Source organism: Ctenopharyngodon idella, chromosome 20 (assembly GCF_019924925.1).
Source record: "Ctenopharyngodon idella isolate HZGC_01 chromosome 20, HZGC01, whole genome shotgun sequence".
NCBI lineage: Eukaryota > Metazoa > Chordata > Actinopteri > Cypriniformes > Xenocyprididae > Ctenopharyngodon > Ctenopharyngodon idella.
Window position 1 is genome coordinate 28,334,693 of NC_067239.1, and position 23,328 is coordinate 28,358,020.

Genomic DNA, 23,328 nt, shown 5'->3' on the forward strand with positions numbered 1-23,328 from the left:
GGTTACACTGCTGCGACAGTCAATTTTAGCACTAAATCAATATAAAAACAAAGAAATATCACCTGTGGAGAACATTCATGCTTGCACAATGGTTTTGGATGGGATGCAAGGGATTAATTTGTAGAAAATGGGGCACAATTCTCATTTGTCCACCAGGGGGCGTAAGATGAACAATGTTCCAGATGATTATCACCCCACTGAAAGCCATTACTTCCACACTATGGTGCAGGGCCAAATTAAAAGGAGCACAATGGGCAGTAACTGTCAACCTAATGGTGTCTTACACAGTGTGATATTCAATTTCGTCTCAGCAGTGATTAGAGAAGATTATCTCCAGAAATATTATTTATGAAAACACTATGGTGTTTTATATGGATTTGCATGCACAACTATTGCCTGTTCTTATCAGATGCAAATGCTAATTAGGCTCTATTAAATGGGGTCTGGGTAATGAACCCCAGGATATTAAAATACCCTTTGCACCCATCAGAAATTAAATCTTTTTGCTGTAACCTTGCTTTAATGGATGTTGCAACTAATCCCTTCAACTTCCATCAAATGTAAATATGCTTCTGAATGGACAGTGTCTCTTTGCTGCATTAGCAAATAATATATGCGCGCGTGTGTGTGTATATACATATGCAAAATGGTCAGGTGGATAAACCCAAAAGTGCATACTGCTCACTATCATATTCAGAAGCTCCATGCGTTAGTTGAACTTGTGCCAAGTGTTATGGCATATACACATCTAGCACAACAAATGCACTAATCTATTTTGAACACAGCATGGCTACTGCCTACGTTAAAAAAACACCCTTTTCTGGAAGTGTGGAGGTGTGTTTGTACAAGAACACATTTGCATATGTATTTAGAGGTGCTGAGATGAAATATCAACAGCTTTTGATATTGCACATTGCCACTTAAGAGTATATTTTAATCTGAAATGTTCTTATAATGTGAAATGTCTTTACTTGTTAAGCAATTCAGACTTCTTGGCAAACTCTCTGCAGTGTTTTAGTTGGAAATCCTTGACCAAATCTTTTGAAACTAAAACTATCATGGTCTGGTCCACAAGGGACACAAGTGTTAAATGTACGGCATGTTGAACGGCGTGACTGCACATGACACCGAGGCTGCAGGTCATATAAAATGGGCCCAATGCACAAGACATTAATCTGTATTTGATGGATTATTTCCCAGCAGGCTTTAGTCAGATTTAGTGGCAGTCAAGCAATGAAATCAACCAATCTGTTTGGGGGGGGGGGGGCTTTATATTTTTAAAGTCAAAGACTGATGTCTGCATGAGAATTATCACAGGTCTTAATGTCCGGAAGATCAAACGCATTAAATAATCTAAACTAGAAAGAGACTATAAATTATGAACACCAATGGGTATAAAAAAGTAATATATCAGGCCAGCCAATTAATCATCCATTTTGAGATTATTGGCACCATATGATAATTCTGACAATTAACAGAAGTATTTATTCTTCTACTGCGAGTTCTACACTGTACTGTACTGACTATATACATATATATATATATATATATATATATACATACATATACATTATATATATATATATATATATATATATATATATATAATGTATATGTATGTATATATATACTGTACATATATATATATATATATATATATATATATATATATTTATACACACACACACACACACACACACATATATATATATATATGGAAATTAAACCTATATATTGTTATATTGAGTTTAAAAAAAGTTGGTTTAGGGTTTTTTAAACTCCTATAATGATGTGAGCCAATTATTACACCAATATTTTTTGTAAATATTGAGTGAAAGGTTTGGAAAATGTGTTCATATGTTTTATACACCATCTCTTCATAATACTATATAATACATACATGTAAATACATTATATACACGTATATGGGCATGCATGCATATATGTGCTTTTAAAATGTTTTAAATATGTACAATATGATTGAACGTGACCAGTTAGTTGTTTTATTTGTCTGTTTACGTGCTTTAGAGATTGTATAAAAAGATACAGCATTCAGTGTGCAGTTCACAATTTATTTACTGAATAAATCTGGACAAAACACCAAAATTTGATACATTACAATCAGAGCATCTGAGGCAGATATCCCACCATGCACTCCCCCCTCCCCTTGAAATCATGAGAGAGAGAAAAAAAAAAAGAATGAAAAAAGAAAAACATCCTTCAAAATTAGCACCTAATCAGCACCAAATTAGGTAGGCAAGTTCCTTCTACATAACGAGGGAAAAGCACAATGACCAAGGAAAAAACAAAAAATAAAACGATGAAAAGGAACTCCAAAGCACAACTGGACTCCTAGTAAATCCTTTGCAAGATTCTTCAAGGGAAAAAAAAAAGAAAGGAAAAAACAAACTCCCCTCTTGCTAGGCAGGCTAAAGCATTCAAAGGGCACATGCCATTGACTAGATATAAATCACGATTTCAAGTAACATTGATATACGACGAAACATGTCTACATGTACCCATTCAAAACATGATCATTTCACAGACCTATGCAGGCAGTAGTTAACATGAGGTACTCGAGACGGTGTAGTCGTAGAAATATCGTCTAATATTTATGGAGTTAAATGCAAAAAAACAAAAAAAATACGGGTACGGTCAGCGTGAGTTTGGGGTGCGTGATTACTGGCACTGACGTTAAATCGTAGACCTTCCAACTTGGGACAAACTTTGGTACAAAAAGTCAAACCTGTCCTGTGTCAAATGTATTGCCTACAATATTCGTGAAAACTGGCGGTTAAGAAAAACAAAAAAACCCTGCACGTATTTCTTTTTAAATATAGTAGTAGTAGTTACATTATAAATAAAATTAAAAAAAAAAAAAGATACATTTTGCTCCAGCAAAAGAAACAAACTAAAAGTTAAATATATGAGACTAGTTCAGAGAGGATCTCCAAGCCTAGGCGAGTCAAGTGCTTGACGTTTTTAATTTTATGAAGGCTCACGGAGAAAGTTTCAGTTATGGTTAGAGCAGAAAAAAAAAGCAGCAATAATAGTAAAAGGAACAGCTTAATGCAACACAAAATCTTTCTTAATGCAGCCGTAATGGATCAGAAATAAAAAAACATGACATGGTGTTTGCGGTATTGAAGTGGAGGGCTGTCAAAGAGCGAACAGGTTTACTGATATACTTTAAATAAACTGAGGATCAGATTGGGGCACAACCAACAAATAGCATTCAAGGAAAAGATTAAAAAAAATAAAACGAAGACACGGTCAACAACTTCGACAAATCGATGCTGGAAACAGGAGAGGTTTAGCAGTTTTGCCTGATATTTTCTTTGTTCCTTGGCTGCGGTCTCCTGTGCTGTAATGCATGTTTGTAGCTTACTGTGACTCGTACGCCTCGTGAGCACCACGTAAAATGAAAACATGAAAAAGAACGGAAATAAACGAAAAACCAAAGTCTTGCTACATCACTCAACGCCATCAGCATTTATCTTTGTCCAGAAGTCGTAGCTTAGGGCGTTCAACGCCACCCTAGCCAGAACCGACCAGGTCTCTCCACGGAATGAGAAATAACGATAGACACCACTGTAATGAGTGTATTTCTTTTTTCTGATAATCTAAAAGGACGTGGCATAATGTCTGACGAGCTTGTGCTCAGCTAAAGAACTGTTCTAGTTCTTCTTCCATATTGGCCTCCGGTACCATTTGGTCCAACTCGCGTTCGCCTCTTCCGTGGTTGGCGGTGGCCGCCGGGCCGACGGAAGCCGAGAACCAGGGATGGTCCAGGATCTCTCGGGAAGTGAGGCGTTCCGCCGGTTCTCGGCGCAGGATGCTACGGATGAGGCATCGCGCCTTGGGCGTTAGCGTCTCGGGGATGCTGAATTGGCCGCGACGGATCTTGCTAAAGAGCGAGCTGGGCTCCACGTCGTGGAATGGATAGCGGCCCACCAGAATGGTGTAGAGCATCACGCCTAAGCTCCAAACATCCGCTGCCTTACCAGAATAGCTGCCATTTGCATTGAGAATTTCTGGGCTGACGTAGGCTGGACAGCCGTGTTTGTCCGAGAGAGAATCATCACCCCCTTCTAGGAGGTACGTGTCCTCCAAACTCTCCAATTTTACAAGGCTCCTGGGAAAGACAATAAAGAATCACATTAAAAACATACTTGAAGACATTATGCACATAATAAAGCAACCCTCTACAATGAGAGTAAATCATTCACATATGTGACCAAATTTCATGACAGGCGACTAAAAAATGTCTTTAATTAGCCAATGGCTAGTAAATTGTAAAATTACAGTCGCCTGTAATTGAGTTAGAGGCAAAAAATAAGTTTAGCGCAGATATTTACGCTTTACGCACTGTCGCTTGGCTGAGAACGCCCTGTCGCCATCTCTCACACGTACACTCAACGCGAGAGAACAAAAGGGCACATGCAGGGCTTGAATGGACAATTTCACATAAAATTATGTCAAAATGCCTGTCTCGGCGAGTATCATAGTAAGCATAGTCGGTTATGTGTTAAGTGAACGTAAACAGTCGAGAAATAAAACGCAAGTGTCAGTATGTCAGTATATTGGGTCTGTGCATTATGTCTTAAAGTGACAGCAGCCTAATATTCCTGCTGCTGTTTGTGTTTTTAGTGTTAATCAAACAACAGACTTACTGAAAAAAAACAAAAACTCCATTGTCTTGACTGAATAACTTTTGTAACATTGATAAGGAATCATCTGCATTTAATTTATACAATGAAGACTATGCAGTGTTATTTTACATTTGATTACTTTATTCAATTTCTGTACATAATCTACCTCTACTTTTATATTTTAGATTATATTTATGTAGATTTTTTTTTTACATTTTTTTTGTCCGTAGAGGGTTGTAAGGTATAAAATTATGGGTTTGTTGGCTTTCAAAACAGATCATGTAACAGTTAAATGGGACCATCATTGACCTTCAAAGAGGAATAAGCAACAAACATTGAAAATTGTAAGATACATGAAATGGAACAAATTCAAGATGGATAATTAAAAAAAAAAAAGAAAACACAAAACAAACATTTGCGCTGTGTCCGAATATGCCTACTTCCATACTCTATATTAGGTAAAAAACAGTATGTGCGCAGAGTAGTATGTCCGAATTCATAGTATTCATAAAATACTAGCGAAAAGTACCCGGATGACCTGCTGCTTCTGGCGAGATTGTGAAGTCCCATGAGGCCATGGGAGAGGAATTGCGAATGGAAGTGAAGCGACGCAACTGACGCCCTATGTCACATGACAATGACAACATGGCAGATGTAGTATGTCCGAATTTTACTCATACTACACACACTCATACTATACAGAATGTACTTAAAAGGTCGCAAAGTAAGTTTTAAACCATAAGTAGTACCTACCATACAGTATGCAATTTTGGACGCACCATTAGCTAAGCTGGCTTTCAAAATGGATTATATAAAAATTAAACAAGCTATCAAATTTTAATGGGAAATTACTAAAAAGGTACATGAAATGGAACAAAAATCCAGATGAACAAAACTGAACAAAAGCGGAAAACATTACGCACATTGAAAGTTGTTTTAAAATAAATAAAGTTAGTTTTAAAATAAAAACAATGAAGCAAATGTTCGATTGTGTTGGCTTTCATGATGGATCACTCAAAAATGATACAAATACCTATGACCTTTAATGCAAAAGAATGACCTGGCCAAAAACAATTTGATAATTTTTATACTTCAAAATCTGCCAATCCAAAATGAAAAAACCTTTCAAATCATATTTTCCTCTACTATAGTTATAGGATAGTAGCTTTTGACAGCAAAGCATAAATATACTCTATATATTGGATGGTAAATCCCTTGCATAAAAAACCAATATAAAGATAGCCTCTGGACATTCCTGCCACTGTAATCCAGAGGGAAATCTGGAATTCATCCTCAGAATTATAAAAAGCAGGAATAATGCAGCACCACAGATGGAATTCCTCAAACCATCACTATTTCCCTGTGATCCTTTCCACTGTAATCTTGTAATTTGCACAATAATGCGAAACATGAAGCATGTTTCTAACAACCTGATAAACAATCTGGTATACATTCACAGTATATTCACAATGAATAGTGTGGTATTTTAAGATGCTTTTTATTTGGCCATTACGTTTTCTAAAAAGTGTGTCAGACTAATTAGCAGTTTTTCTGAGCATCAAGACAGATAGTTTTAATAAGGCCTCTGATTTAAACTTAAGCAAAAACAGGTTTAGGGTAAGTTTAAATCATGTTCACGAATCAGTCCAGTTTCTATAAATAGATTCATAACTATGATTCAATGATTCATTTGCACCATAAACTTAAAAGCAAGTGGTAACAATTAGTAAAATACTGAGATAAAAGTGAACATATTGGATTTACATATACATGAATGAATAAAATTAATATGTTTATTCAGCAAGGATGTATTAAACTGATCAAAAGTGACAGTAAATACATATACAATAGATTTATTTCTCATATAAATGCTGTTCTTTTAATTTTCTATTCATCAAAGAGTGTGTGTGTGTGTTTTGTGCAGTCTGGGAGAGACTAAGAGACTTCTTATAAAAACAATTTTTTAAAAATCTTACCAACCCCAAACTTTAATACAGTTATGTGCACTCTTGCTCATGTGACATTGCTCAATTGTCAAAAAGCTGAAAAACACTGAGAGTTCAGCTCTATTGTGCAGCCCAAGTTACAAACAAAGACAAAAAATAAAACCAGCATATGCAATAAAAACATCTTTGAGGTCTTTTGCACGCTGCCTCGTGACTCAGATTCTGAATCAGAAACTATCCGAATGAAACCGTACGCCCACTGAGTCTCAGCAAAACATCCAATCCTCGAAGCTCAAAATAGTCATATTATTTTTCACGACAAGCGGCATCCTGCTGCGTGGATGCGTTGAAGGGTGTTTAAATTACCTGAAGGTCAGAAATGAACAGGGTGCCCCTTCTCTGACCTGAACTTGTGACCCGTTTCCATGCACCGGCAGAATGCCTCTGTGTAAAGAGAACACGGCATGCTGGAAATATTCTCTTAATGACATGCAGCATATGTGAGTCACAGCTCCACGACGCAGCTGAGTTACACCAGGTCAAGAGCCTGCAAAGAACACCGGCCCACACGAAAGCAGGAAAAACGGAGGAGGACATGTGGACGCACAAACTATTACATTAGGGAGTGATTCCAGAAGAACTGCACTGCGGTCTCTAGCGTGTGACAGTAGAATCTTACGAGTGTCCTTCATGACATAACCAGGTCAGGAACCCACTACGCCAAAGAATGCAGTTCTGTCTGGCTCATTTTCCTCTCTGGTTCCAATCTTGGTGCGCCCTTGGTGTTTGATTTCTGGCCAGGGTAATACTCACCACCCTTGGCCACGTCTACTTGCGCTCATCTGCAATCACTCACTGAAAGGTGGACGGCTGACGCACCAGACCACAGAGCATGGGAACAGTAAGGTCACCGAGCTCACATTTTAAGCAGCGGGCAACGTTCTCCATTTCCATCGAGTGAGCCAGAGGGAATCTAGCTGAGCTGACTCATTTGGCCAGTGGGGCAACTGCCATTTAGCTTAAACGGGAAGGCCACCCAGATTCATAACACACACTTGGGATTATTTCAGACTAATTTTACTGCCAAACATATGGGCATGTTCATTTAGTAAAAAAAAAGTCAACATGCAATGCCTTCAAAACCCATTTTACTTCCACAACATGACATATTTCAGAGCGAAACAGAACATGCAAAAAAGAAAAACAAAATAGAGGACGGGACTTTATGTTATCCATTGGAAACTGATCGGATTGCCAAAAGTTGGAGGAGAGGGGTCGAAAAATTTGAGGGTTTGGCAAAGTCAGCCAAAGTATTTCAAAGACGGAGCATAAAAGAAAAATCGTAATTTTTTATCGTAATAACAAATGAATGACATGAAGAGTAGTGATGCACCAAAACTTTAGTAACCAAAAATAACCACAAACAAAAAGTAAAAAATTTAATTTTAGGTTTTGGAAGAAATCGTTTCAGTAGGCCAAAACCATTGACTGAAACTGGATTTCGGTTTTTGGCTGAATTAAATCTTTAATTTCAGGTTCGGTTTAAAAAAAAAAAAAAAAAAAAAATCGCTAATGCATAGTTTCACAAGACCAGAAACATGTGTTATAAAAAAGATAACATGTTCGATGTTAACTTTAAATAATGCATTTACAATATCACCCTAATTTCACATTAGACTGATACTGTAAATGCACTGTTTAAAACCCTATATGGGTACATTAATAAAGACCTGTAGCATTTCAGACAGTCAATACATTTTAAAACTAGTTACAAAAAAGAACTGTGGCGGCACCATGGTACAGTACACTGTATGAGATGGTAAAACCACAGTACTTTGATTTACACCACAGACTACCTCACTGAAGAACTTGTGTCGCTTTTTGCTCGTCAACCATCTTTAAGGCCATTTATATGATAATATTCTCTTCTAAAAGTTCGCAAAATTTAGGGTGCGGTCACTTTTACCTTTGATTTCGCAACGGGATTAAACTCAGTTTCGCCACTTTGACCAACGAGACCTAGTTTGTTTGAAAGTGACTTCTGTGTGAGCTATGTGTCACTACAATATTGACAGTAGACAATGGACCTTTTTTGTAGGGATGCACCGTTACAACTTTTTCCAGAACGAGTCCGATACTGATACTTTTTTTTTGGGTACTCAACAATATATATACCGAATTTGCAGACTGCATGCAGCAGAAGTGTGCTCTCTTTCTCCTTAACATCATGTAAACTTAGTAATAGGTGCATCGTTTTTTTTTTTTTTTTTGCTACTGACATATCCGACCGAAATATAAACTTTTTACGTTTAAGGCCCGTTCAGACCAAGAACGATAACTATAAAGATAATTATAACGATAACTATATTTGCATTCACACCAACGAATGATAATGGTCTATTTATTCTAAGCTCACACGCCGCGGTTTCAAAGTGTGTACAACATGTTTTTGCTGTTCTTGTTGCATTTACACAGCTTTACCAGCAGATGTCCTCAGCATGCCGTTTCGAGTGAATAGCTAGTGTAATCGATCTAATCTAACAGTGAATTTAGCAGACAAAGTCAATATAGTGGAATAAAAACAACGCCTAGTCTTTTTCACTGCAACTTCAAAGGAAGCAAGACAATGTTGTCGAAACTAACGCTGGATACCTGAGGTAATTTTATTTTACACTGTTTGCTAGCCTCGCATAATGATCTCATCGTTAATACTTCTCACCATTTATTCCAAGGGTATGACCAACTGTTTTCCATATATCCATTTTCTTTACAGTATCCTTGAAAAGGATGGCTTTTTCTGGACCTCGGCGATTAACTTCTCCGCAATGTCATCTGCCATTTTAAATGCGCGAGCCCTTAAATTAGAATGGATTCTGATTGGCTGTCAGTGTTTTATCATTCAGCAGTTGGAAAAAAATTATTCTGAAAGTGATCCCAACAATATCGTTTCTCTATATCGTTATAGCTGTGGTGTGGATACTGCTATTCTTTCGTATTTAGAACGATTTTTAGAACAATATCTTTATCGTAATCTTTATAGTTATAGTTCTTGGTGTGAATGGGCCTTTAGTCTTTTTTTTTCCCCCAAAAAAAATTGACCAAAAATATTTATGATCTTTAACTCAGGGGTGTAACCAATTTTGTGTACAATCAAATGCTCTCTAGAATGAGAATGTCCCTTAACACCACCTGCCAACAACTAAAAATAGCAAGTAGCAAATCATTGTTCTCGATTGTATACAAGCTAAAAGCTACTGGCTATTTAAAAACACCTTCAATATGTTTGTTTCAATAGGAAATACACCAGCACTGGAAATAAAACAGTGTTTGTCAAGTGAATTTAATATACCATGATATTTACCATGCTACAATCACATTTTGTAAATAACGTGCCCTCCATGCAAAACTCTCTTTAAAGATCAAATGTGCATGTTCTGTTTGAATGCAACCACTTTATTAGTGAATTCTTTACCTGTCTTCGTTCTTAAAGACGAACTTCCTCAGCTTGAGGTCTCTGAGGACCAGGCCGTTGTCGTGGCAGTGCGCCACAGCTGATGCTATCTGATGGAAAAGTCTGGCAGCCTCTTCCTCTCGCAGCTTCTTGCAAGTGCGAACGAAAGAGTGCATGTCGCCATGGCTCCTCTCGAAGAACACATACGCTCGCGTATCCCCCAGAAGAATCTCCACTATCTGGTTAATGTGCTCATGGGTGCCCAGCACGAAGTAAGCAGCCAAGGACTCCTGGTATCGACTGATATCAAACACCTGGAGAAGAGAGAGCATTTTGAATTCAATTAGTAGTCGTCATCGATTTCCCAACATCTCAGGTGGAGTACAAAGGTATTAGCCCCCCAAGACAAGAGTACAGTATCGTTAGATACAATGCATAATTCTGAAACAAAAGAATGGAAATCCATGCAGCGCAGAGTCGAAAGGCATTACACCTCTGCTGCATCTCCGAGTCCCCAAAACATACATTGAATTTTAATGTTGCTTAGTAACAGACACCTAAAAGAGAGAAACGGGCTAAATATAACACGACAGCGGTGGACATCGGAGGCCATTCTCTCATCGGAAGATAAGAGGTTTTCACTAATGGCTCTTTGCCCATGTCAGCCCATTCAGAGTGTCTTATGTTTCAAAGTCATGTGGACTTGCATGCATGAATGCATGGCTGTATGCACACACACTTTCCAGGGGTATTCCCTCATGCTTTTTTTTTTTTTTTTTTTTGCACGTGACTGTAACTCATCACTTCATGTCACTGTTGAAGAATCACATACATTTGATAATGCATCATAAAACACATTGGTAATGAATGCAATAAGCCAGAGATGCATGTCATGCTTATGTCTCTATCAATAGCTGATGCAACTGCATAAGTGTTCCATTACAAAAAAAATGACATGCATAAGTGTGTTTTTCTCTTACCTTGCACACGAGCTCTTCCCCACTGTGCAGGTGGGTGGCTCTGAAAACGTGGTCACCCTCAATGGGCTCCAACAAAAGGTAATTTCCAATGCAAGAAATGCAGTGAGAGGAGTCAGGGGTCTCAGGGGGGCTGGGAGATCCTAAATTGGGACTGAAACTCTGGCTGGATTCTGTAGTCCTTAGGCAAGATAGCTCCTCAAAGTCGTGTGCTTTATACCTCGATCTCCCATAACGCGAAATGTTAATGGGACTGGATCTCTGTATGTTCATGAGTATAGGAGGAGGTTCGTCCAGTTCAGGAGGGTTCAGACGGTCTCAAGAGGGGGGTGGAAGTGAATGACAGACAGATGCCCTCTATTTAACACTGGGCATGAAGGCAGCGGCGATTCCCCTTGACTTTAATGCTCAAACTGATGATCGTATGCATGTGCGTTAATTGCAATGACAATGTGGCGTCATTTGAGCACAAATGCAATGACGTGCATGCACGAATTGTGACCTCTATGCTCACTGTGCCCTCAAAGAAAAGCACGGTTTTGTTATTAGAGCCAAAAATGCATGTATCGGCACGGTATAATGTAAAGGTTGTGACGTCACGGTCGATGCAGCGCAGCAGGTAAAGAATAGATTTTTTGCATCAAATTAAAAGGCAAAAAGTGCCGGCTGTGTTCAGATATCCTGAGAGGGTGCTCCGTGTTCTTTTAAGCGAGCCTCCACGCGAATCATGTCCGTGCATCTACCAAATATGGCTAGGAAAAATTTCCTCCAGGTCGCGAGCCGCCTTTTGTTACGCCTGGGAAGTGGATGTCCTCTTCCTCGCGAGCAACTAAACTCCGACGATCTCCGGCGGATGAATCTGATTTGGACAAAGACAAAAAGGGACGGCCGACGTTCTCCCCGGGCCTATCCCTTGTTTCAGCAACAAGACACCATTATCTTCATCATCTTACTTACGTGGCTGGGAATCTAGTCCATTGAACGCAAGGGTCAGCTACACACACGAGCTGACTGACTGACTGCGCTCGCGGGACTGACTGGAGCTCTCCACGCGCACGACCAGCCCCCCTGACGTCACGGCCAAAGCGCTCTCCTATTGGCCGCTCGCTTGATGCTGACACATCCACAGTCTTGCAAGCAAGCCATCCGTGCAGTCATGTGAGATAATTGTTGTCCTTACAATTTAATTGAAGCACCCTAAATTATCTGTCTATATGATGAATTCTAGAGTGTGTTATGATTAAATGTCAGCCTTAAAGGGACTTTGATGTCAGTTGGTTTGTGCAATGGTGCAAAAATGACATCAAACTCTGATTAAAGGAATAGTTCACTTCTGAATGAAAATTTCCTGAACATTTACACACCCCCATGTCATCCAAGATGTTCATGTCTTTCTTTCTTCAGTCGAAAAGAAATTAAGGTTTTTGAGGAAAACATTCCAGGATTTTTCTGCATATAGTGAACTTCAGAGGGGTTCAACGGGTTGAAGGTCCAAATTTCAGTTTTTAGTGCAGCTTCAAAGGGCTCTACACGATCCCAGATGAGGAATAAGGGTCTTATCTAGCGAAACAATTGGTCATTTTTAAAAAAAAAAATATATATTTATATACTTTTTAACCACAAATACTCATCTTGCACTAGCTCTGCGATGTACCACGCATGACGTAATTACGTTGGAAAGGTCACGCGTGACGTAGGCGGAAGTACTGATCCAGTGTCTACAAAGCGAATGTGCAAAGATTAACTCAAACGCCCTTTACAAAAAAAAAATGGTAAAACAACAATATCAGACGATTTTGAATTTGGAGGAGAAAATTAGATGGAGTACTTCCACCTACATCATGCGTGACCTTCTACCGTAATGCGTGGCGGATCGCAGAGCGCTGCAAGACAAGCATTTGTGGTATGTGATATATCATTTTTATTTATTTTTTTTTAGAAAATGACCAATCGTTTTGCTAGACAAGACCTTTATTCCTCATCTAGGATCGTGCAGAACCCTTTGAAGCTGCACTGAAACTGCAATTTGGACCTTCAACCCGTTGTACCCTGGTGAAGTCCACTATATGGAGAAAAATCCTGGAATGTTTTCCTCAAAAACCTTAATTTCTTTCCGACTGAAGAAAGAAAGACATGAACATCTTGAATGACATGGGGGTGAGTAAATTATCAGGAAATTTTAATTCTGAAGTGAACTAATCCTTTAACTATGTCGCAATGAGAATTAAGCATAATATATGTGTGTATCTATATACATTTGTGTCATAATTTCCTTTTGAGGGTTCATCTTTCGTATTTGATCACCCTGAGCGGAACATCAGCTATCTTTTTAAACATAACACGTTTTAAGCATATAAAATATATTTTTATATTAGTGATGTGTACATGTATAATAATTTGATAAATAATGACAGCACTTGTTTTTACGTGCACCGTCCAATCACAAGCGTCTATATTTCACATATTCGGGCATCTGACTTTTGTTTACGGAAACGTAAGCTATTACAAAACATCATTACAAAACTCTCAAAACTATTTTCCTGACATGTGGAAAATAACAAGAACAAGTAGGTCACCAAGCAGGTAGTGTATGTAGACAGAAGTAATGGAGTTCTTTGCCAGATGGTGACTGGGGTTAAATCCACACGTTAATAGCATGTCTGTTCCCTGCTTTAGAAATGCAGGATGCCGTACCATGTTTCTGAACAAAAAACAGATGTGTGGACATCCATACTGCAGCTATAGCCACTACAACAATTTCGGGCATATTATTTCCATATAAGGCTACAGGATATGTCCTGTTCATAGTCCATGCTAAAAATAAATAAATAAAATATTTATACATATAAGGCATGCCTAATATATTTAATAATGATAATAATAATTCTAAATAAAAAATTCATTTTTAGCACCATTTTTTGTCTTGTGACTATTTTCTGACAATCAAGCAAATTTCATTATATATATATATATATATATATATATATATATATATAAAAATATGCAAATATAAAAAATATTCACCATAATCACCCAAGATTCATTCATAATCAAAAATTATTCCTCAAAAACAAATGTTGCTGTACCCTGCAATTTCAGGACCATGATGTCATATTTAGATATGACTCATATATCTGCCACATTATTTCACAAGAGCTGGTACATCATGCTCATTCACTCAGTGTGGCGTTGATGAAGTGATGTAAGTTTTACCGCAATGATCTGAGAGTTTGACTGATGAGTGACATAAACTCAATGCTGTCTGTTATGTCTGTGTGTAATCTGTTCCAGTTGTATCGTGTCTTGTTATTTTTTTGCACAATGTTGTGATTTGTACGAGTTGGTGTTGAATTTCAAAACTGATTACATGTACTGGAAGAGAACATTGAGGAATCAAGGGGATTTTTTTTTTTTTTTTTCATTTGTGTGTTTTGGATGAATGGCATTGTTGTGCCTCCCACTGGTACATTCACACAGTGTTTATTGTGTGTAACAGTGAATGGTGGGTAGAGTGACATATTTATGTACCCCACAGTTAAAATGTTACATGGAGAGTTCATCCAAAATGAAAACTGTTGCATTTTACCAAAGAATATAGATATACAAAGACAGTGCACTCCTATTACTTAGGTCCTCTGAGCAGAAACTCTTGACTGTTCCTAGGTCAAAATGTAAATTATGGGGTGATCACGCCTTTTCAGTGTTGGCTTCGAGGCTCTGGAACAGTTTGCCTTTGAATATTAGTATAGCCTCCACACTGGTGTCTTTTAAATATCTTTTAAAAACTATTTATTGATTTGTTGGTATTTTGTAATTTCATGTTGTGCAGTTATGTCTGTGTTGTATAATATTGGTGTGTAATGTATGTTTGCTTTTTGCATATGTTTAAAGATTGTGCAGAACATTGGTCAACTAACTATGGTTTTTAATTGTGCTTTATAAATAAAATGCCTGGCTTTGTCTTGCCTATTACTTATGAAAGTGAGAAACAGCAACGCACAATAGAGTACCTCAAGGATTACGTGTTTTTGTAGGCCAACCCGGAAGTTAGCGGCGCACGGGTTCCCTCGATCAAAAACCTATGCATTTTTCCCATAGACTTTTGGAAAATCGCAAAAAATAAGCTCTGTGTTTAACAAAGGGTTATGACACTTACACGTTTTGTCTATCAAGATAATCTTTACAAGTTAACACAACATTTATACATTTTGAAGCCTAAATAAAGTCGTCAGATATAAAAAGCTAACAGTAGGCTATAAACGGACTACAGCACACCATAGTCGCGGATCAACGTCACCACCGCCAAGCTTCCTCAAACTTTATTTAAAAAACAACTTTATTTAAAAACATGCTCGCTGATTATGATCTGCGCCGTGTATGAATACTTATCCACTTTTTCATGAGAAATGATGTCCCTTTTAGCAATTTGTTAGCAACCGCCGTTTTTAAGACACAATAAAGGTTTAAAAATCTCAAGCGGGTTATAACTGGTGTGTTTTATGTCATAGATCAAAACGTGAAAATATTTAGAGGCTTTGTTAACCACAGACCTTATTTCAGGCGATTTAACAAAAACCCATTCAAAAAACCCATAGACTTTAGTGCGATGGAACCGGAAGTCCTAAAATGCTAACTCGCTTCCGGGTTTTGCCTACAAAAACACGTCATCCCTGAGGTACTCTATATGGCGGAATACGCTCGCCTTCTAAATAAAACAGCAAATCGCTGATTGGTAAAGTCATTGCGTCAGTGTAGCTGCCATTAGAAGCTCCCATTCCCAAAGAAACCTGAGACCCGCGCAAAGTCGCGCATGCGCATTGGCTGGTCTAGCCTGAAAAATAAGCTTTTTTTTTTTACGGATTCTTTTGCATAAGAAACAACATTTATGGGACAGTTCATGTCAGATTTTGTTGCTGATCTAAAATATGTTATTTAATTGTGAGTTCGACCACCAGTTTTTGAGATTTCAGGATTCCTCCATTCAAATAGATGGGACTTGGTCTTGGATGCCTGAAATAGCTGCCAGGCAACTATGGCTGCTGACTGAACAGACTTTCCTTGAAAGGGACTTTGATTTGACTCACTTTCATGTTGTTTCAAACCCATACTGTATGACTTTCTTTCTTTTGTGGAACATTTTGGGGAATGTTCCTCTATTCAAGGAAATAACATGGAATCCAGGAGCTGACAAGCTCTAAAAGGACAAAAAAGCATTTTAAAAGTAGTCCATACAGCTAGTGTGCTGTATTTCTATCTTCTAAAGCCATACAATAGATTTGTGTGAGGGACAGACATTGGACAATATAGTGTTGGACATTCATTGGACATGAAAGGAAGTGACTGGTTTCGAAAGACATGAGGGTGAGTAAATGATGGCTGAATTTTCATTTTTAGGTGAACTATCCCTATGATACGTTTTTTGCATGTTAAAGTTTATTAAAAACCTTAAATAGTCTCAGCTATGTCTTTGTAGGGATTTTTTATATACTGCAAAGCAGTCACGATTCTTCTGTTTTGTTCATCTGAGAAAGTGACTTCCCCCTTGCATTCCCGAGCTCCTGCTTTACCAAAGCTGAGTATAAGCGGAGTAGGGGGTGGAAGGTGAGTGAAGGATTGAGCAATTCTCCATTGTGGAATGCAGGGCGTCATATGGAATGCACACAGCTGGATGAGAAACACAGACAGAGCTGTTCATTCCAAACAGATTCCACCCCCTGACATAACACTGCAAAGGGGGAGCCGATAGCTTTTCTCCTGCAGTTCATGGCCTTGGTGTGCCCACGCTTCATGAGATTGTCACATAAACAGCCCCTTTCTTCCAGAATCATGGACTACAGCTGGGAAAACGTGATTTTTCAAAGTACAACATGTTCCTGGATCAACATCTTTGCTGATCCAGTAACAACATTCCAATCAACCAATCAGATTTGAGGGACAAGTTTACAGTTTATGTCAATTTAAGCTTACAACCAGGGTTAAATGCTTCTACATCAGAGTTATCCACCAAAAATTTCCCTCTGATTTTAGGGATATGATTTGGGTTAGGTTTAAGGGTAGGGACATTAAGTTTTTAGACAGGAATGTTGTTCCAGAATCAACAAAATATGTTGATCCAGGAACATGCCTTACTTGACAAAATCATCAGTTCCGTGAAGAACTTTTAACATCCATGGAACCTTTCCATATTTGAAAAGGTTCTTTAGATTGTTCTTCACACAAAGAAAAAAAAATGGTTCTTTTAAGAACTGTTTCACTGAAAGGTTCTTTGGAGAACCCAAAATGGTTCTTCTATGGCATCACTGTGAAAATCCCCTTTTAGAACATTCGTTTTGGTAATACTTTATTAATTTATTAGCATTTATTAATCTTAGTGTTAATTTCAACATTTACTAATACATTATTAAAATCAAATGGTGTATTTGTTAACATTAGTTAATGTATTAACTAACATAAACTGACAATGAGCAATACATTTGTTACAGTATTTATTAATCTTTTTTAATAATCTAGCTGTTCATTGTTTGCTCATGTTCAGTGCATTAACAAATACAACATTTGATTTTAATAATGTATTAGTAAATGTTGAAATTAACATTAAGATTAATAAATGCAATAGAAGTATTGTTCATTCTTAGTTCATAGTAGCTAACTAATGTTAACTAATGAAACCTGAGAAAAATGTGAAAAAATAGCTGTCCATGCTCTTAAAGTCCTCATCCTTGTTGACTATTTCAAACTCAAAGTGGGTCAGGATTTCCCAGGCTGGGTTTAACTTCCTTCTGAAGACTGAGTTCAAAATGACTCCATTTCACCCTCTCTAATAGACCCAAATACAATGTATGAAGGCTGTGGAGATATCTTCTCATATTTAGGTCAAACCACTTTGTGTCACACATAGAAACGCAACCACACTGAATGTGTAAGTAAAAATGGGATTATCTTTACCAAAGTGCCTCGTTTTCAGCATAGACTCATTTCTAACTCTCTTCTGTGCAGTTGTCTCTGCTAAAGTGTGCTAAATTGGGAAACTTCAAAGTGGGAACAGCAGCGGCTGCCTGGAAGTAAAGAGATGATCACTCCTGGAAGTTTCCAAAGGTCAGCGTGGATGGCTAAAATCTTAATTAACCCCCTACAGCAATGGCACTCACGCCTGTCAGACACACCGCCCATGAGAAAATGAAGCAATTTTGCTGCTGGGAAATGTCTTGATCTCTGTATTTTAAGCCTCAAGGTGGGTGAAGTGCAGGAACCTGCTCTGGAAAACTATAGAAACATATTACTCCATCCATTTAGCTACCACAACAATATTAGGGTGGAGAATTGCAATTTAATAGGTTTTTAAAACACTTTTTAAACAGATAAAAATGCTTTGGAATGTTAGTTTATTCCAGTTTCACAAAAGACTAACATGCAATTAATTTTTACCACAACTTGCTCAAGTCAAATCAAATCAAATCGTATGATTCATTGAATATGAATCATATCCAGGTTGCTTTTTGAGGCAAAAATGTTCCTCTGAAAATGAATTCTGTTATTATGTTGTCCCTCTCATGTTGTTCTCAATATGTATGACTTTATTTCTTATTTGGAACAAAAATTTGAACATGAATTTTCATGTCTATTGTCTTTTCTATATAACATTTTATTCACTAATAATTTTTCTCTAGTTAGCCAGTAGCAGTAGAACACAGGTGAGTTGACCTCTGAATCGTGAACAAATCATTTTATCGCTTTTGAAGTTCACCCAACAATGAAAATGCTGTCAAAATATGTGTTCTTTGATGTTCCACAGAAGAAAGAAATGCAAACAGTTTTCAAACAACATGGGGGTTGTTAATTTAAACTAAAACTTTTAAAAATTATGTTTGTTAATTGAAATATAGCTGAAATTAAATAAAATAATAATATTATAAATACAATATAATATTATAAATACAATAATAGTATATGAATACTGACACTGACAACAACATGATGTGAGTCAATAATAGTGAATTTGGTTATTTTTATGCCGGGTTCAGACTACACAATATTTTTGGCTGTTATGATAGTCACTGTGTCAGATTATGCGATTTTGACTCCTAAATTCTTGACTACACATTGCTTCCTGACCAATCAACGCTTGCCATCTTTAATAACGTGTGTGATGTCATTAAGGAGGCGGAACTAGTGACTGACTTCCAAGCGTAAACAAACAATGGTTACTGAAGCGCCGTGTTTTGTATTGGCTGTCTTGTTGTCATAAAACCCCCCAAAAAGAAAGAATTCCACCTAGCAGCACTAATACCATTGTCTCTCTTTTGTTTCACCATGATTGAAAGCTGTGTGCAGAAGAGTTTCTGTGCTCCTATTGGTTAATGTTACAGATGTGACAGAACCCGTCTTGGAGGACCGGAAAAAAAAAAATAAACATGCTAGTCTTTCTGTCGGGATGACGTGAAACGTCACAGATGCAGTGTCGGTTGTTGTCCACTATGACACACTATATGAGATAAAATGATTGATTTCTTGTGTCCCGGCTCCCACTGTCATTTACAAATCACCACAACACCCTACGTCAAAATCGGCTGACATTGTATAGTCTGGCATTAGGTGAACTATTCTTTTAAGACTACAAATTTAAGAAAGATTTCGAAAAGTTTACAAAAGGCTTCAACCCAAAGAAACTGTACTAACACTTACTAAAACATAAAATAACACAAGTTAAAAAAAGCTAATTCAAAATATTATAAATACTATAATAGTATATTGATACTGACACTGACAACATGAGGGTGAATTAAAGGATTAGTTCACTTTAAAATGAAAATTACCCCAAGCTTTACTCACCCTCAAGCCATCCTAGGTGTATATGACTTTCTTCTTTCTGATAAACACAATCTGAGTTATATTAATAAATATCCTGACGCATCCAAGCTTTATAATGGCAGTGAGTGAGGATCAGAGAGTATGAAGCTCAAGAAAGTGCATCCATCCACTATAAACGCGACATCAGTTACGATTTTTTCATAAGTTGAATACGGAAGGCGGTCTGGTGGAAGTATTAAGTAGGAAGTATTAACCCCCCGGAGCTGTGTGGAGTACGTTTATAATGGATGGATGCACTTTCTTGAGCTTCATACTGTCAACCCGTTTACTGCCAATATAAAGCTTGGATGCCTCAGGATATTTATTAAAGGGGACCTATTATGCCCATTTTTAAAAGATGTAATTTAAGTCTCAGGTGTCCCCAGAATGTGTCTGTGAAGTTTCAGCTTAAAATACCTCACAGATAATTTATAAATCCATGTTGTAAACACCCATTTCTGACTACAGTCAAGAACAGGCTGTTTTCGTGCATGTGCCTTTAAATGCAAATGAGCTGCTGTGCCCCGCCCCCTCTCTACGATCACAGTTCCTGCCTCAATCGGATTCTCTGCCAAATATTAACAAGACATCTGCTTGGTTTTGATTATCATCTATATCGCGATCACTCTCACGGATAGTTCTCACGGCATAGTTCTTCTTTCATCATTAAAGTTTATTTTTCCACACGTTTTAAAGCTATATCAGTTTAAACTTATAATGGATCGTTTTCTGAGCACACTTCTCTGAAGCGCACAAACACAGACAGCTGGCTGTCAGACGTCAAGCCTCGTGAGTAACTTCTTTCACATTTTTTGTTTTCTTTAAACTGTCAAATACACACAAGGTTTTGTCAAAAACACACACAGTTCACATAAACACAGTCAGTTATGTCTGTGAACGTAAATAGCAGGAAACGTTACAGAAATCGTATGTGTATATTAGATCTGTGGCGCATTCCCTTCAAAAATAGAACTAATCCACTGCATTCAGCGGCTCAGATGTAAGTAAATAAAGACTGTTATGTTCACTCTTACATCCAACAACAAAACATCTCAATTACTTACCAGACATTGTTGTCGCTACAGCTGCTCGAGCGCGGAGAAAATGGCGGACAGCGTACAGCTCGCTGAGAGCGGAAACTATGGTAATGCAGGACTGTCAGTCAGCGGTCGTGGGCGGGGCCTGTGGCTAATGTGACGTAACATTAGCACCATGGCTGAAAACAGGTAGTTGGGAGACACTGCTTATGATTTATGGGGATTTAAAAAAAAGGAGTGGGTGAATTTTTAATACTGTAGAGTGGTTGTGTACACACACTTCCAACACACATTTATGTCCAAACACCATGCAAAAGTGAATTTTGCATAATAGGTCTCCTTTAATATAACTCCGATTGTGTTCATCAGAAAGAAGGAAGTCATGTACACCTAGGATGGCTTGAGGGTGAGTAAAGCTTGGGGTAGTTTTCATTTTAAAGTAAACTAATCCTTTAATAATGGCAAATTTGATTATTTTAGGTGAACTATCCCTTTAAGACTAGATTTTTTAGATTTTAGAAAGATGTCGAAAAGTTTATGAAGGCTTCACTGCAACCCAGAGAAACTGTCTGGCTAACTTCTGTCCAATCCTCTGGCTCCGTAGATCCAGGGGAAATTTTCAAACTTGAGCCTTTTGGCTCCGGCTGCAGAAAGAATTCTGAAGGACTGGGAGAAAAAAACATATAGCTTCATTTCAATTGACCAGGGTGACTCAGATTCCAGACACGCAGGATGAATAACAACACAAAAAAAAAGTCCAACAAACAAAAACATGAAAGAACTGAGCTCCAGGCATCAGGGAGGACCAACAGCACCGCCAAAATACATTTGTCATATTTAATTATACATATGGTTATTAATGAATGAAGGCAGCCAAATGACACACGGTTATTTTGTAGCAGTATGAACGCCCCAAAGAGTGAAAATATGTGCAGAAAGGATATAAATAAATGACAGGCAGAGAAGCTTTAATACATTATGTAGAATCTTGCTGAAAGCTTGAGGAACGGCATAAAAATGTAGGCTGGGAGGAAGGTCTCATTGTAGAGCTGTGATCTTTGAAGACCCTGAACAAGTCCAGGAGGCAATATAAGCTCAAAACTCAATAACAGATTTTGAGAAAGAGGCCAAAGATTTACTGTATCAAGCACACAAGTTCTGTGTTAACTGATGAATTTAATTCAAAGCATTTTGCACTGGTTTTAGATACTGCTAACACAGATGCTATAGCAACACGATTCAACCCTCATGAGAATATACAAAGCATGTCTGTACGCATAATTCACGTGAAATAAACAATTAAAAAGAGAGGGAGAGAGGGATGTCTTGCATTACTTTAGTGATAATGACTGCCTGGACTTCCATGGTGCCATGACTGGACTTCAAGAGCAATGTTACAATCAACATAAAACACATTCATATCATATTTTACTACCATAATGTGATTTACCAGTAAAATTTATGAAAGCGATGAGTGGGACTTGATTTTATCCACTGGGAAATTATTGAACCATCAAAAGTTCATTAATGCATCATAAATAGTGCTGAGCATGTGTGAGTATGCTAGGGTTGAGAATACTTTATTAATTCCAGTTAAATAATTGGTATGGTAGGATGTAGGATGCAGAAATACCATTTGAGTTTAAATGTTCCTTTGGCAATCAGAGAAATTCATTTAACTGTCATGGATGGATGGATGGATGGATGGATGGATGGAACAATAGAATGATACAATGATAGAACGATAAGATAGAACTAGATAGAATGATAGATCAATAGATAGATGGATGGATGGATGGATGGATAGATACAACAATAGAATGATACAATGATAGAACAATAGAACGATGGATGGATGGATGCATGTATGGATGGATGGATGGATGGATGGATGGATGGATACAACAACAGAATGATACAATGATAGAAAGATGGATGGATGGATGGATACAACAATAGAATGATACAATGATAGAAAGATGGATGGATGATGGATGGATGGATGCAACAATAGAATGATACAATGATAGAAAGATGGATGGATGGATGGATAGATGAATGGATGGATGGATACAACAACAGAATGATACAATGACAGAACGATAGAACTACAGATAGAACGATAGAACGATGGATGGACGGATGGATGGATGGATGGAACAATAGAACGATGGCTGTATTGGATGGATGGATAGATGGATGATACAACGATAAAACGATAGAACGATTGATAGATATAACAATAGAACGATGAATGGATGGATGGATGGATACGATTGATAGAACGATAGATAGATAGATAGATAGATAGATAGATAGATAGATAGATAGATGGATGGATGGATGGATACAACGATAGAACGATAAAACGATAGAGCGATAGAATGATCGATAGATAGAACAATAGGTAGAACAATA

General features: G+C 37.6%; 1 protein-coding gene across 1 annotated transcript; it reads right to left on the bottom strand.

Annotated features, from left to right (window-relative positions):
* Positions 1-2,051: 2,051 nt before the first annotated feature.
* trib2 (tribbles pseudokinase 2) lies at positions 2,052-12,137 on the bottom strand. The gene is made up of 3 exons (XM_051875922.1): positions 11,030-12,137; positions 10,071-10,363; positions 2,052-4,135 (listed from the first exon to the last, which is right to left on the bottom strand). Exons 1-3 carry the CDS (start codon positions 11,297-11,299, stop codon positions 3,661-3,663), a joined length of 1,038 nt encoding a protein of 345 aa, XP_051731882.1. The 5' UTR covers positions 11,300-12,137; the 3' UTR covers positions 2,052-3,660.
* Between the last annotated feature and the right edge of the window lie 11,191 nt (positions 12,138-23,328).